The 12085-nt window shown below is 36.8% G+C and overlaps 1 protein-coding gene across 1 annotated transcript in view; it reads left to right on the top strand.

The window, feature by feature from the left end:
• The first annotated feature begins 2932 nt into the window (after nucleotides 1–2932).
• Nucleotides 2933–12085, top strand: part of LOC121409073 (plancitoxin-1-like) — a 36278-nt gene continuing 27125 nt past the window's right edge. Inside the window, exons 1-4 of the mRNA XM_041600880.1 lie at nucleotides 2933–3208; nucleotides 7938–8121; nucleotides 10184–10256; nucleotides 11130–11291. Of these exons, the coding sequence (XP_041456814.1) occupies nucleotides 3102–3208; nucleotides 7938–8121; nucleotides 10184–10256; nucleotides 11130–11291 (526 nt within the window). The 5' untranslated portion in view covers nucleotides 2933–3101. The remainder of the gene's footprint in view (nucleotides 3209–7937; nucleotides 8122–10183; nucleotides 10257–11129; nucleotides 11292–12085) is intronic.

Genomic DNA, 12085 nt, shown 5'->3' with positions numbered 1-12085 from the left:
CAGAAAACCTGGCCCGCCCGTGTCTTATTCGTTGGTAGTTTCGCTCAGCAACTTTGGCCTACGGAAGATTCGAAAATAGAGGAAACGTATTGTCAAATACCCGTCAGAGTGACAAAAAAACAGAAGTAGAAATTGTTGAACCGGAACGGCAGTTTCGTGCTAGTTTTGGAGCTGATGAAAAATTGTAATTGCATAGTTTGTCTAAAACCAAAGACTAAATTGCTCTTTGTAACGTAGTTCACCATATTGATTATATTTCCCATAGACTTCTTAGTTGTGCTCTGTCATGACGGGCATTTTAGAATTATACGTTTCCTCCGTCGCTGCATGAGCGAAAACTCTGATGATGATGAACTGATTCTTGCTCAATTGACGGCGTAACATTCAGAGGACATGACATTCACATGATGATAGAAGGTTGAATTCATTAACAAATCGTGTCCATCTCTAACAGGCGCGAATTCAGGAGGGTGGCCGAGCCGGCCCCCCCCCCCTATTTTTTTAAAACCTGCGGAAAAAAAGTGTACTCTTTATCTTGATACGAACTACGAAAAACAGAAAGAAAAGTAAGAAAGAGGTATTATACCCATATGATGTGTAATTTACAGCCTCGTAACGACCGGTCCGACCCCGAAAGGAAACAAGAAAAAGGTGAGAAGAATTGGAAAATAGACTTTATATAAAATTTTCGCTCGCCTGTGTAATGAATCCCATTCTAGAGGATTAAATGACACTTCATATATCCAGTTCTGAAATCAATTTGCACACAATATTTTAGCTCGCACATCAAGCTTTCATTATTTTGTTTGCTTTATACAAATTGCTATATCAAAATATTCAGCTCGCACTGCGCGCTCGCATTTTTTTTGATTTGTGAGATACACAATTCTTTCCAAAATATTTCAAAATAATCATCATGCCAGTATATCAAAAAATTAAGCTCGTGCTTCGCGCTCGCATTTAATTGTTTGAGACACACAGCTTGTTCTTTATTTAAATAAAAATGCGCTTGATCGGACTGTCCAGTTTTCAGGTCGGAATATCAATTTTTTTAGCTCGTGCTTCGCACTCTCATTTAATTGGTGATGCCAAGGAGGTTTCAAATGAGATGGAGTAACGGCAAATAAAATATCTTTGAACAAGGTTAAAAGCCGTCGGCAGAAAGTATGTCAGGCATGCACTTTGCTCTACATCTCTTGCAATTGTGTAGACAAATGATTCCCGCATGACTCCTAAGGTATAGGTCATACATAAAGGGAAATATGCTTTTGTGATAATTACTTTTTCGCCGCATCTTGGTCTGGTCATGTGTGTTGTACATAATTCGAAGGCATGCGAAAATAAACTATGCAATATGTAATATGTCATGAAATATGACTCAAATTTGCTCGACTGGGCATGTGCGGGCACTCATCTGACATAATACAGTAATGAACAACAATATTCTACAGACCACATTTGAAAATTTCATTCGCCGCAAACGATCGTGTTAAAATCTGGTTTCAGTAAAGGTCAAATTATTTCTTTTTTCACTAATTACAGGTTAATTGATATAATCTGGGCAAATATCTCGTAGAAATAGTGCTTGGTTATTGATTTTTTTTGGTCATGCATTCAAATTTCAGTTTGTTTATTAATATGAAAAATGGAAAATTGATACAAATGGATATTCGTAAAATTTCACCCCTCTGCTTTCTTCACTGAAACTGGCGGCTTCGAAGGCGGACATCAAAAGGTCCTTATTGCCGTTCTTTCTTTAGTGCTTCTTCATTAATCACTAAAAACAGTCCTAATTGAGTCCCTTTTCACGTAATTACTATAATAAAATTTCGGCTTGCGCTTCGCGCTTGCATTGTTTAGGTGAATACTTATCTTTGTTCATGATTATAAAAACTACTAAGAATCTTTAGTTCTAAGGACAAAAAATATAAAGGAATTTTAGCTCGCGCTTCGCACTCGCATTATTAAGACCACATGAGATACCTTATCTTGTTTATAACAATAAAAACTAACATATACTTAAAAATTCAGTCCGTAGTTAGGACTACCCCCTGAAAAACCAACAAAAAAATAAGATTATAGCGGTCAATCGAGAAAAATGTTGATGAAAATATTTTCCCCCCCCCCCCCCCTATTGGCAAAAGCTGGATCCGCCCCTGTCTGATTATCTCAGCACGTGTAATTTACCAAGGATTGTGGCGTCTCGGATTGGGCCAGGGAGAGGGGATGGAAGTGTTGATATAGTGACCGCGCAAGGTGGTGGTAAGGTCCCAAGGTCGAACTTAAGTTACTTGCCAAAGGGGGCAAACATAATTAGAAAGGGTCCGAACCCGGGGTCCGAACCATAACTTGATATCTTAAGGGCTCGATTTATTCACTGCTAAATCTCCAGGTATTGGAAACATTGAGGCAGCCCAAATATAGGCCTAGCATCCTCTGGATTTCAACCAGGAAACAGGAAGTTCGTTCACGACCGCAGTTCATGATTTCTCTTGAAAACCAAACAAACTCCACTCTAATTTTCTTCCTGAAATACAGAAAGAGATAGATGTATGTGGAGTGTGTATGTATGTATGGGAGTGTAAAAGAGAAAGAGCATGTAGTTTAGTGGGATGGGCTGTCTGATAAAGAACGCTAAATATGTCATATCAGGGCCGTCGCCAGGGGGGGGGGGGTGCGGAGGGTGCGAACGCACCCCCCTTCAGAACAAAAAAAAAAAACCGGAGGGGGGGGTAGGGATACTTGAGGGCTCTTTTGAAAAAGATCTGGCCGGCGGGCTATATAACTGCATGAAATTGAGTTAATACATTGTTTTTTGTGTTTTTGTGTTTTTTTTTCATAAAAAGCACCCCCCCCCCCTAGAAAAAAGCTGGTGACGGCCCTGCATATTGAAAGTTATAGATTAGGGGCGGGAAATTAATTTTAAAGTCACTACAACATCATGTGATTACTTCTGGTATCGGTTATTCACTCGGCGATGTTAATAACCGAATCCCTGTTTCACAATTCAATCGCTTCTTTTACAGTGGATTTCGACTTAGTGATTACAGTATAAGATACTGTTCAAAGTCATAACATTTCTTTGCATTTAGCAGACAATAATGGCGGCGAAAGACCTTGTGATATATTTCTGTTTTTTCTTCACACCGTTCTGTCTTGTGTCGTGTGAACTGTCTTGCAAAGATCCCAACGGAGACGATGTAGACTGGTAAGTTTATACATGGTGTATGTTCTCTTGTCATCTAAATGAATCATAATGGGCATATAGCCATGATAGCCAAGGGAAAAAAGATGATGCTGCTGAATTAATTGGCGCCTCATTTGAATTGAATGGTCATTTTCTATTTTCTCCTCGAGTGTGTTGTTGTCTTTTATCTCGCTGATGTAAAAATAAACCACATCTCAGTATAGATCCTCATCTTTGATCTCTGACAATATTTCACCTGATTTTGATTGCTTGTAAAATATGCACTGAGATAATAAAAATATAGGGTCGTATACACACCACCCTAATACCATGGAGCTAAACCTTGGTCACATTTGCTCTACGGTGGCCGTACGGCGTGTCGAAAACAGCCGTTTCAACATTTTTGTACCAACTAGTACATACATGTATATGTGGTTTGAATTAAAATTAATAAACGGCTGTTTTCGATACGGCCGTCGTAGAGCAAATTTGACCAAGGTATTTAGCGATCTGCAACCGAGGGTGAGAGACTCTTTCGAATTCCCAAGCTACAATGCAGCACAGTAAACACCATGATACAGAATGGCATGCAAGGATACACGTAAATTTGCAAACTGTCTCTGCATGGAAAGATGATTTTGATGAACAGGGAGAATTTAATTTTTTCTTGTGACAGAAATACTCATAATGAAAATAAATATAAATTTGAGAAAAATATAGCCGTTTGAGCGCTTCTGTGAAGAATATTATGTGATAAATTCCCGGGGGGGGGGCACTTCCATTCACGAGTGGATACCATGCGCGACCATGGGGTCTCGAAAAGCACCCTAAACACGTAATTTCCATATTCTGAAAATGCACCCCTTAACAAGTATTGGCGTGTGAAACCCTACCCTTAACAATTATTGGAAACAAAACGATACTCTCGGCAAATATTCCCTGAAATGAACCCCTAAACAAGTACAGGAATGTTTATATTGTTACGGGTCCTTCGGTCGTCTGCTTTACCTTATATTTGGTTTAGTACGACCCCACCTTCTACACCTCGCGCAAATCGGACTCTAAACACGAAGTGTTGGGAAAAAAGGACATCCTTTATAAAACATTTTAATTTTGTTTTATCATCCCCGCATATTCGACCCTAAACACGTAATTTTCCTAGCGAAATAGATACCCATTTTTCATTATTTTTGTGTTTTTGACACCCTTATCACGTTACGTAAGTAACGTGCCCTATCGTGGGTCGCGCATGGTATCCACTCGTCAATGTAAGTGCCCTCCCTCCCCGGGGGGATAAATTGCACTTTCAATCAGTTTATAACAAGTGTCCCAATCATCAAAATTTGCGTTTCTGGAATTCAATTAACAGACAAAAATGATTTGACAACGAGTTATGATTTAAAAAAAAAGTTTACTTCCATAACAAAGTGAATTGCAATACGTGATGGCAATCGATCGCTTTGAAAGAAGAAAAAAAAATATTTTGTTTTCTTATAGGGGGATATGCGGTTTTGGTTACAATATAAATTACAAATAAAAGTAACGGATGTTATTGATGATTACTTCGACTGTATATATCAATATTTTTATTCAGTATTTGTATCATTATTTTTTAGTAATATGTTCATGCACACTGAATGGAGTGAACAATTACGTATTCTTTAGGTGTCAATATCACGATAGATTATTTAAACACTGTATTATCGTTGACAGTTTTAATTTATTTTTGTCGCGCCTGCATAGCAGAGCGAGATTATAGGCGCCGATTTTCCGACGGCGGGGGTGACGGCGTCAACAACAAATATTAACCGACGAGGCCGCCATCATTTTCAGGCTTATTAACCGCTCACGATGGCAGTCTCGTGCATTCGTTTTAACTGATATTTTCTTTTGATTGAATATTGCTTCTTCTTGATATTTATTTTTCATTGCTTTATTATGGCTTGTTTTGTAGAACTGTATCACCGATAGATGTTATGTTGCATAAAAAATTACTTATATTGAATGCAGAAATAAAATAAAATCAGTCAATCAATCAATTAAAGGTCATAATTTAGAAAGGGCATTATACATGAAACTTGGACATGAGGGTTATGAAAATCCTATCTGAGTTTGAGGTCACATGAAAAGGTCAAAGGCCATGTAGGGTCAATGAACTGGCCATGTTGGGGGTATTTGTTGATTCCCATCATAACTTTGAAAGTTTATGGATCTTGAGTTCCAGAAACTTGGACATAGGAGTAATCAAGTATCATTGCACATCCTTTGTGTCATGTCACATGATCAAGGTCAAAATAAGGTCGATCATTTAGTGTCAATGAACTTATGTTGGGGGAATAAAAACGAAATCTTAACCAAAAAAATTTCGAAATGCCGTAACTTTGAAAGTATATGGATCAAGTTAACTAATATTGGACATTAAAGAGGCTAATCAAGCATCAGTAAATATCCTGCGTGTGTTTCAGGTCACATGACCATTAAGGTCAATGAACTTTGGCTTTGTGGGTATTTGTTGAATTGCCATCATAACTTTGAAATTTTATGAATCTAGTTCATGAAATGTGGACATAGGGGTAATCAAGTATACTGATTGCCTTGCACAGTAAGTCTTCGGTCACACGATCAAGGGCAAATGTCATTTATGGTCAATAAAAATAGTATTCTATTTTCATCTGAATGTTATTTTTAATAATTATTCTTTAAAGTCGGCACTGCTGTCATATTGAATCGCGTAATGCAGGCTAGATTACCAGAGGCACTTCATTTTGTTTTCTCCTAAAGCTCTTTTGCAGCGTTTGTTCAAACATGCCATTTTAATATTGTGGCTGTGAACGGCCGGGGGGTATTATCAGACGCGTATAGCCAGGGGCGGTCGCCAACCCCACGCCCCCAAAAAGAGAAAAAAGAAGGGGAAAAGGAGAAAAAGAAAAGGGAAAGAAGGAAAAGGAAGAAAGGTATAGCTTTGTTGGTGTTTTTTTTTTCTTTTTTTTGGGGGGGGTCAAAAGAATAAAAACCTAAACGAGACGTTCTTCTCTCTTCATACAAAATTTTGCTTCCGCGCGGAAAACTATCATAATTGCTATTCCCTTTTGTTTCTCACACCTTTTTCTTCTCCGTTTTTACCCTCCCCGGCTGTGGGAATCGTATATTCTTGCCAGAAGTTATAAAGTATACCTGGATGTAAAAAATATGAAAAGTATTTTTTTATATTACATTGATGAAAAATTTTGGCTCTTCTGTTCGGAGCGCGGGTAAACATTACGATCACTCCCCGAATCCTCAAATGCTATTTTCTTCCGCTTTTCAGCAAGTAATTTTTGAAAAAGTAGCTGCTCAAAGGGGGAGGCATTAAATTAGTGCCGTGCTATATGCAAAAGTATGTACGATATTCCATCTCCTGTCTTGTTTTGCGCCATTGATTTGACTTTTTGATTATCACTGATGTTTCTTAAACAAAAGGAAGCGCTTAATAATATGAGCGAAATTGCACAATTTATTTTTCTTCCAAAATAAATCACAGAGGTTTCCGCACTTCGCGAGCATGGGTAAGGAAAAGTCCCTCTTCTAGCTTGCATCATCCCTTTCACATTTTGAGCTCGTTTTTCTTCTCTTAGAAATATCCAAATTAGAACAGGTTAAAGTTTCTGAGAAACTTCTAAAATTCATAGCTTCAACGCCATTCGCGGAAAGGAAAAGTGCCTATTTCCTTTCTCTATACTCGTCTTCTACTCTGTTTTGCGACTTGAGTTAACGAAATTTAAACTTTTCACAATCAAATCTGATGTGACCAAGGTAGGAACAATTATTGTAGGCCTATCATTTCTGTTCTCTATTTTTATAAAACGTGTGAAGTTTCCGTGCTTTGCGCGGTTAAGAGGATCTATTTCAAATTCTTCAATCTTTTCCCATTTTTCGGGCGCTCATAATTTCTTTAGAAAACTATTTTTTTTAATCAGAGCAAGTCAATATTCGAATTGATAAGGGTACTAGAGACGCAAGAAACGCCTTCTGTTGATTTGAATTTGATGAGACATTAAAAATTTCTCTGTGTGCAAAACAACCCCCTAAACAAGTTTTTTGCAGTTTTCATTAACACATTTTGGTCCCTAAACAACAACTCTGATAAAGATAGACCTGAAAATTGTAATGCACATGAAAGAGTTTGCATGGGTGACAACAAATCTGAAATATTGTATGTTGGGCCAATGTCCTAAACATAATTATAATAGCAAGTTTGTATGATCTTAACATTTGCGTTTTATATACACACTTAAAAATGTTGGGCAACGTACTGTCATCTGTGTTGGGTAATGTTGGTAAAATTATTCTGGGCAATTGAGCAAATTTATTTCCAAATTATTACTTTTTAAAGTTTTTATTTTTCATTTTGGGCAGATTTTAACCAATAGTTGTGTGGACAGTATTGTTGCCCAGGAGTAGTTAAAAGTTTGGCATTTTTTCCCCAACTATTTTAAGACTGTAGGCCTATGGCGAAACAAAATATGAAAGTTTTATGCCTTTGTAGAGCATTTTGAGATCGAAGTTTCTAGGACAATATCTTTTCGGAAACAAAAATTTGTCAAAACATGCATGGAGACCTATCCCCTTATGCCGATAATAACTCCCAAACATCACCGAATGCAGTGTCTATTATTAACAAATGTTAAATGTATATCCAACTACATACATAAAGCTATAAAAAAATGTTTATACATCATGTTTTGCACTCGATCTGTCATAATATGGACAGGTTCATTGTTCAGAAGTTGCCCCGGAATCACCAAAGCAAAAACCAATTGATTTACAATGGCGTGGCCCATCTTTACATGGACGTTCGCAGTTCATCTTTCTCTCTTTCTGATGTCTCTCTCAATGACACTAATCAACCAGTGGGATATACCTTACAACAGATCTACAAAAACTACCAAAGTCAGGTATGTTACGCACATTTTATTCCATTAACTTCTCCGAGGTGTGAAATTAAACAGTGATGTTGATTCCCGGGCATAGGCGGCGAAAGCGGGGGGACGGGGACCTGCATGCCCCCCTTAATTTGAGGTGGGGGATGATCCCCCCCCTAAATTTTTGTTGATAACTTTTTTTTTTTTTCAATTTTGTTTCCTGCGGTCCCCCTGAATTTTTTTCTGGTCCTCCCTAAGATTTGGTTGATCACTTTTTTTTTGCTTGTCAATTTTTTTTTACCTGTTTCCATCCCAAAATTTCAGGTGGACTCCCCCCCCCATAATTTTTTTTGGCTTCCGCCGCCAATGTTCCCGAGTGTGGAGTGTTATTAAAGAGAATGAAAGGGAGGAAAGGAAAAATAATGAGTATAACAAGTCTTATAAGTATATGGAAATTCAGTAGACAATTTATTATAGAGTAGAAACCAATTAAAAATGAAGAAGGTACTTCAGCATTGTTAATCATTGATCATCAATCAGTTGCATCTTGGTATCTTTGTCCAAATTTTATTATATTGAGGCCTACTTGACGAGTTTCGGTTTCAAATAGTCCGTGGTAAAAAACACGTAATCCAATCATGGAATATCATCTCTTTTGTTTATGTACATTATCGAGTCTATGAATGGCACAAAGTTTTATTTTTCTTAAAGTATTGAAATTGTATTTGTTAGAATCTAAACTAAAGAAATATCATTAACCTTTTTTAACCCTAAAAAGACTGGGGGGGCCTGTACATAAATCGCGATAACTTTTTTGCGCATGAAGCGTTCGCGCTGCCATTTCATGACTTTTTTTCTTGAGTTTTGCGCAACTTTTGATACCAAATTTGTATACCCCCATGCCGCGGTTGCGGAGTTACGTAACATTTTCGTATCACATGTCACGTAAGAAATTGAAATTTGTATTCGTTTGTGTGTAAAGTGTATGGTATTTGAATGAATGTTATACACATTGTTTTCTAACTACATTTTTATTTGTTTCTTTCTATATTATGTCACTTGTGAATTCAAGTAGCAGTTCTAGGATATGAAAATAATGAAAAACATTGCATAAAAAAAATAAAGAAATACATAAGAAATGCAAAATAAAATACATAAGAAAAGTAATGCAATAAAACATGCCAATTATTGTATTTCTCTACATGACGCATGCAGAGTATATTTGCATATTTAGTAATTACTAATTGCATAAGCATATCTAATAATTCAAGCATGAAACAACACAATTCCATGATAAACAACCTCTTCTTACAGTTGAAAACCTTGAAACAGGAATTTATGGACCGCAATAAGTACCAAAATATGAAAAATTCAATTTTTTGATAAAAATTTGCATATTCACATAATTAATTATGAATATAATTTGCATAAATTATGTGATATCTCTTATGCTTTGTTTTCACCAGCTAGTGTACATGTAACACATCACTTGTTTATCTTCCAAGATTGCTTTGGCTCATTGCAAGAGAGTGTAATGCAATAAAACATGCCAAATGTTGTATTTCTCTACATAACGCGTGCAGAGTACTTATTTGCATATTTAGTAATTACTAATTTGCATAAGCATATCTAATAATTCAAGCACGAAATAACACAATTCCATGATAAACAACCTCTTCTTACAGCTGAAAACCTTCAAACGGGAATTTATGGACCGCAATAGGTACCAAAGTATGAAAAATTCAATTTTTTGAAAAAAATTGCATATTCGCATAATTAATTATGCATTTATTAAAAAATACAATGAAAATCAGTATTTTGACTATGTTTTCTTTTAGAGGACATGACAAAGGATGTGTGTGCCAAATTTGGTTGCGATCGGACGACCAACGGCCGAGATCTTAGGGGGGGCCAAAAGGCCCCCCCCCCCCCAGTTTTTCTAGCCTCCAAAATAACCCAGTCTTTTTAGGGTTAAAGTGAAACCAAGCAAGGAATACATGGTAAAACGATCATTATGCATTTTTGTTTCAGTTGATCTACATTGTAATCTATATTATGCTAAATCATAATTCAATATTGCTCTCTACACGTACAGGATGTTATGTATATGATGTATAATGATGAATATCCAAACGGAACAAAAGAAGACTACAGAGGACATACTAAAGGTATATAGCGCTAGCGTACCTACGGGGGGGGGCAGTCTGCCCCCCCCCTGACGAGCCACAACACATGCAAAGGACGTATCCCTTCCCCCCCCCCTGACGAGCTTGAAAGACCTTTTTGCCCCCCCCCTGACGAGCTTGAAGACCTTTATTGCTCTCTCCTGACTAGCTTGAAGTCTTTTTTTCCTTGTCAAATTTTTTTCTGGTACGTACGAAATCCTTTATTTCTGATTGAAGACTTTTTTTTTTGCTTGTCATTTTTTTGGCGGACGGTTTTGCCCCCCCCCCCCCTCCTGTTGAAAATCCTAGGTACGCCACTGGTATAGGCTTATGTGAACATTAAAAACACATTTATTTCCCATGTACTCTGTATAACGAACTAATATTAATTCATGTATAGGCCTGGTGGGTGTTTCATAAAGCTGTTCGTAAGAAGAGCGACTTTAAGAGTGATCCTTTCTTATGCCCTAAATAATCACCATTGAAAATTTAATGGTGAATATCATTTACCACAAAAACAGCTAACAGATTTATGAAACGCCCCCCCCCTGCAAGTGTGTTTGTATAGGGCTACTGATTGGTTACAATGCGTTGAATACGCGGGTCTTAGGTTTTCCAACTACAGGCCTCTAATGTTTTAATACCATGCAATACCTCTTGTTTAAATTATTTTTCTTTTACTGTTTAGTAAAGAGTAATAAACAAGTAAGACTTAAACATGCAAGAACCCCATATTTCTCATGCTATTGAAAATCGTAGGCGTTTCCAAAGCATATAGATACAAAAGTTAGTTTTTCTTATCATAAGAAAATAAAATCTTGACATTTTGAAAGCATTTTCATGCAGCTTAGCAAACATTGTATTTACTATTTGCAGGGGCTGTTGCATTTGATAATGAATCCGGGTTTTGGCTGGTTCATAGCGTACCCAGATTCCCAGATGTTGCTAAGAATAGTTACTACTGGCCTAGTACTGCATGCCATTACGGTCAATCCATGCTGTGTATCTCCATGAAAACAGACCAATTCGTGGGAGTGGGTAAGTAACAAGATGAAAAAAGAATAAGTCTTATAGGCCTATATAGTCGTTTGAAACTGTTTAAAGGTCAAGTCCACTTCAGAATAATGTTGATTTGAATCAATAGAGAAAAATCAGACAAGTACAATGCTGAAAATTTCATCAAAATCGGATGTAAAATAAGAAAGTTATGACATTTCAAAGTTTCGCTTATTTTTAACAAAATATAAAACAAGCCAGTTACATCCAAATGAGAGGGTCGATGATGTCACTCACTCACTATTTCTTTTGTTTTTTATTGTTTGAATTATACAATATTTCAATTTTTAGGAATATTTCAATAGGACCTCCTTGCTTGAAGCACAAAATGTTAAAATAATGGAATTCCACGTGTTCAGGGAGGAATGAAACTTCATTTCACATGACAATGACGAGAAAATAAAGATATTTCATATAATAAAACACAAAAGAAATAGTGATGTCATCAGTTTGCATACCGGCCGACCGAGATGTGCATAAAACTGTTTTGTGAATTGAAACGATACTTTAAAATGTCATAAATTTCTTATTTTACATCCGATTTTGATGAAATTTGCAGTGTTATACTTGTTGAATTTTTTTTTTCTCTTTTTATTTAAATCAAGTTTTTGTTGGGGTACGTGGACTTGTCCTTTATAACATTATTTCCTTACTTTCCCTTTCCATTTCCCCCTTTTCTTCCCCCCTCTCTTTCTCTCTCTGTTTCTTTCTTTTAATTTCCCAGATGAAATACGCCTGGGGGCAGCTCCAGCTAAACCCCCCCCCCCCGACCCCCC

This window comes from Lytechinus variegatus, chromosome 2, assembly GCF_018143015.1.
Source record: "Lytechinus variegatus isolate NC3 chromosome 2, Lvar_3.0, whole genome shotgun sequence".
Lineage (NCBI taxonomy): Eukaryota > Metazoa > Echinodermata > Echinoidea > Temnopleuroida > Toxopneustidae > Lytechinus > Lytechinus variegatus.
This window is presented reverse-complemented; position numbering and strand designations above follow the sequence as displayed.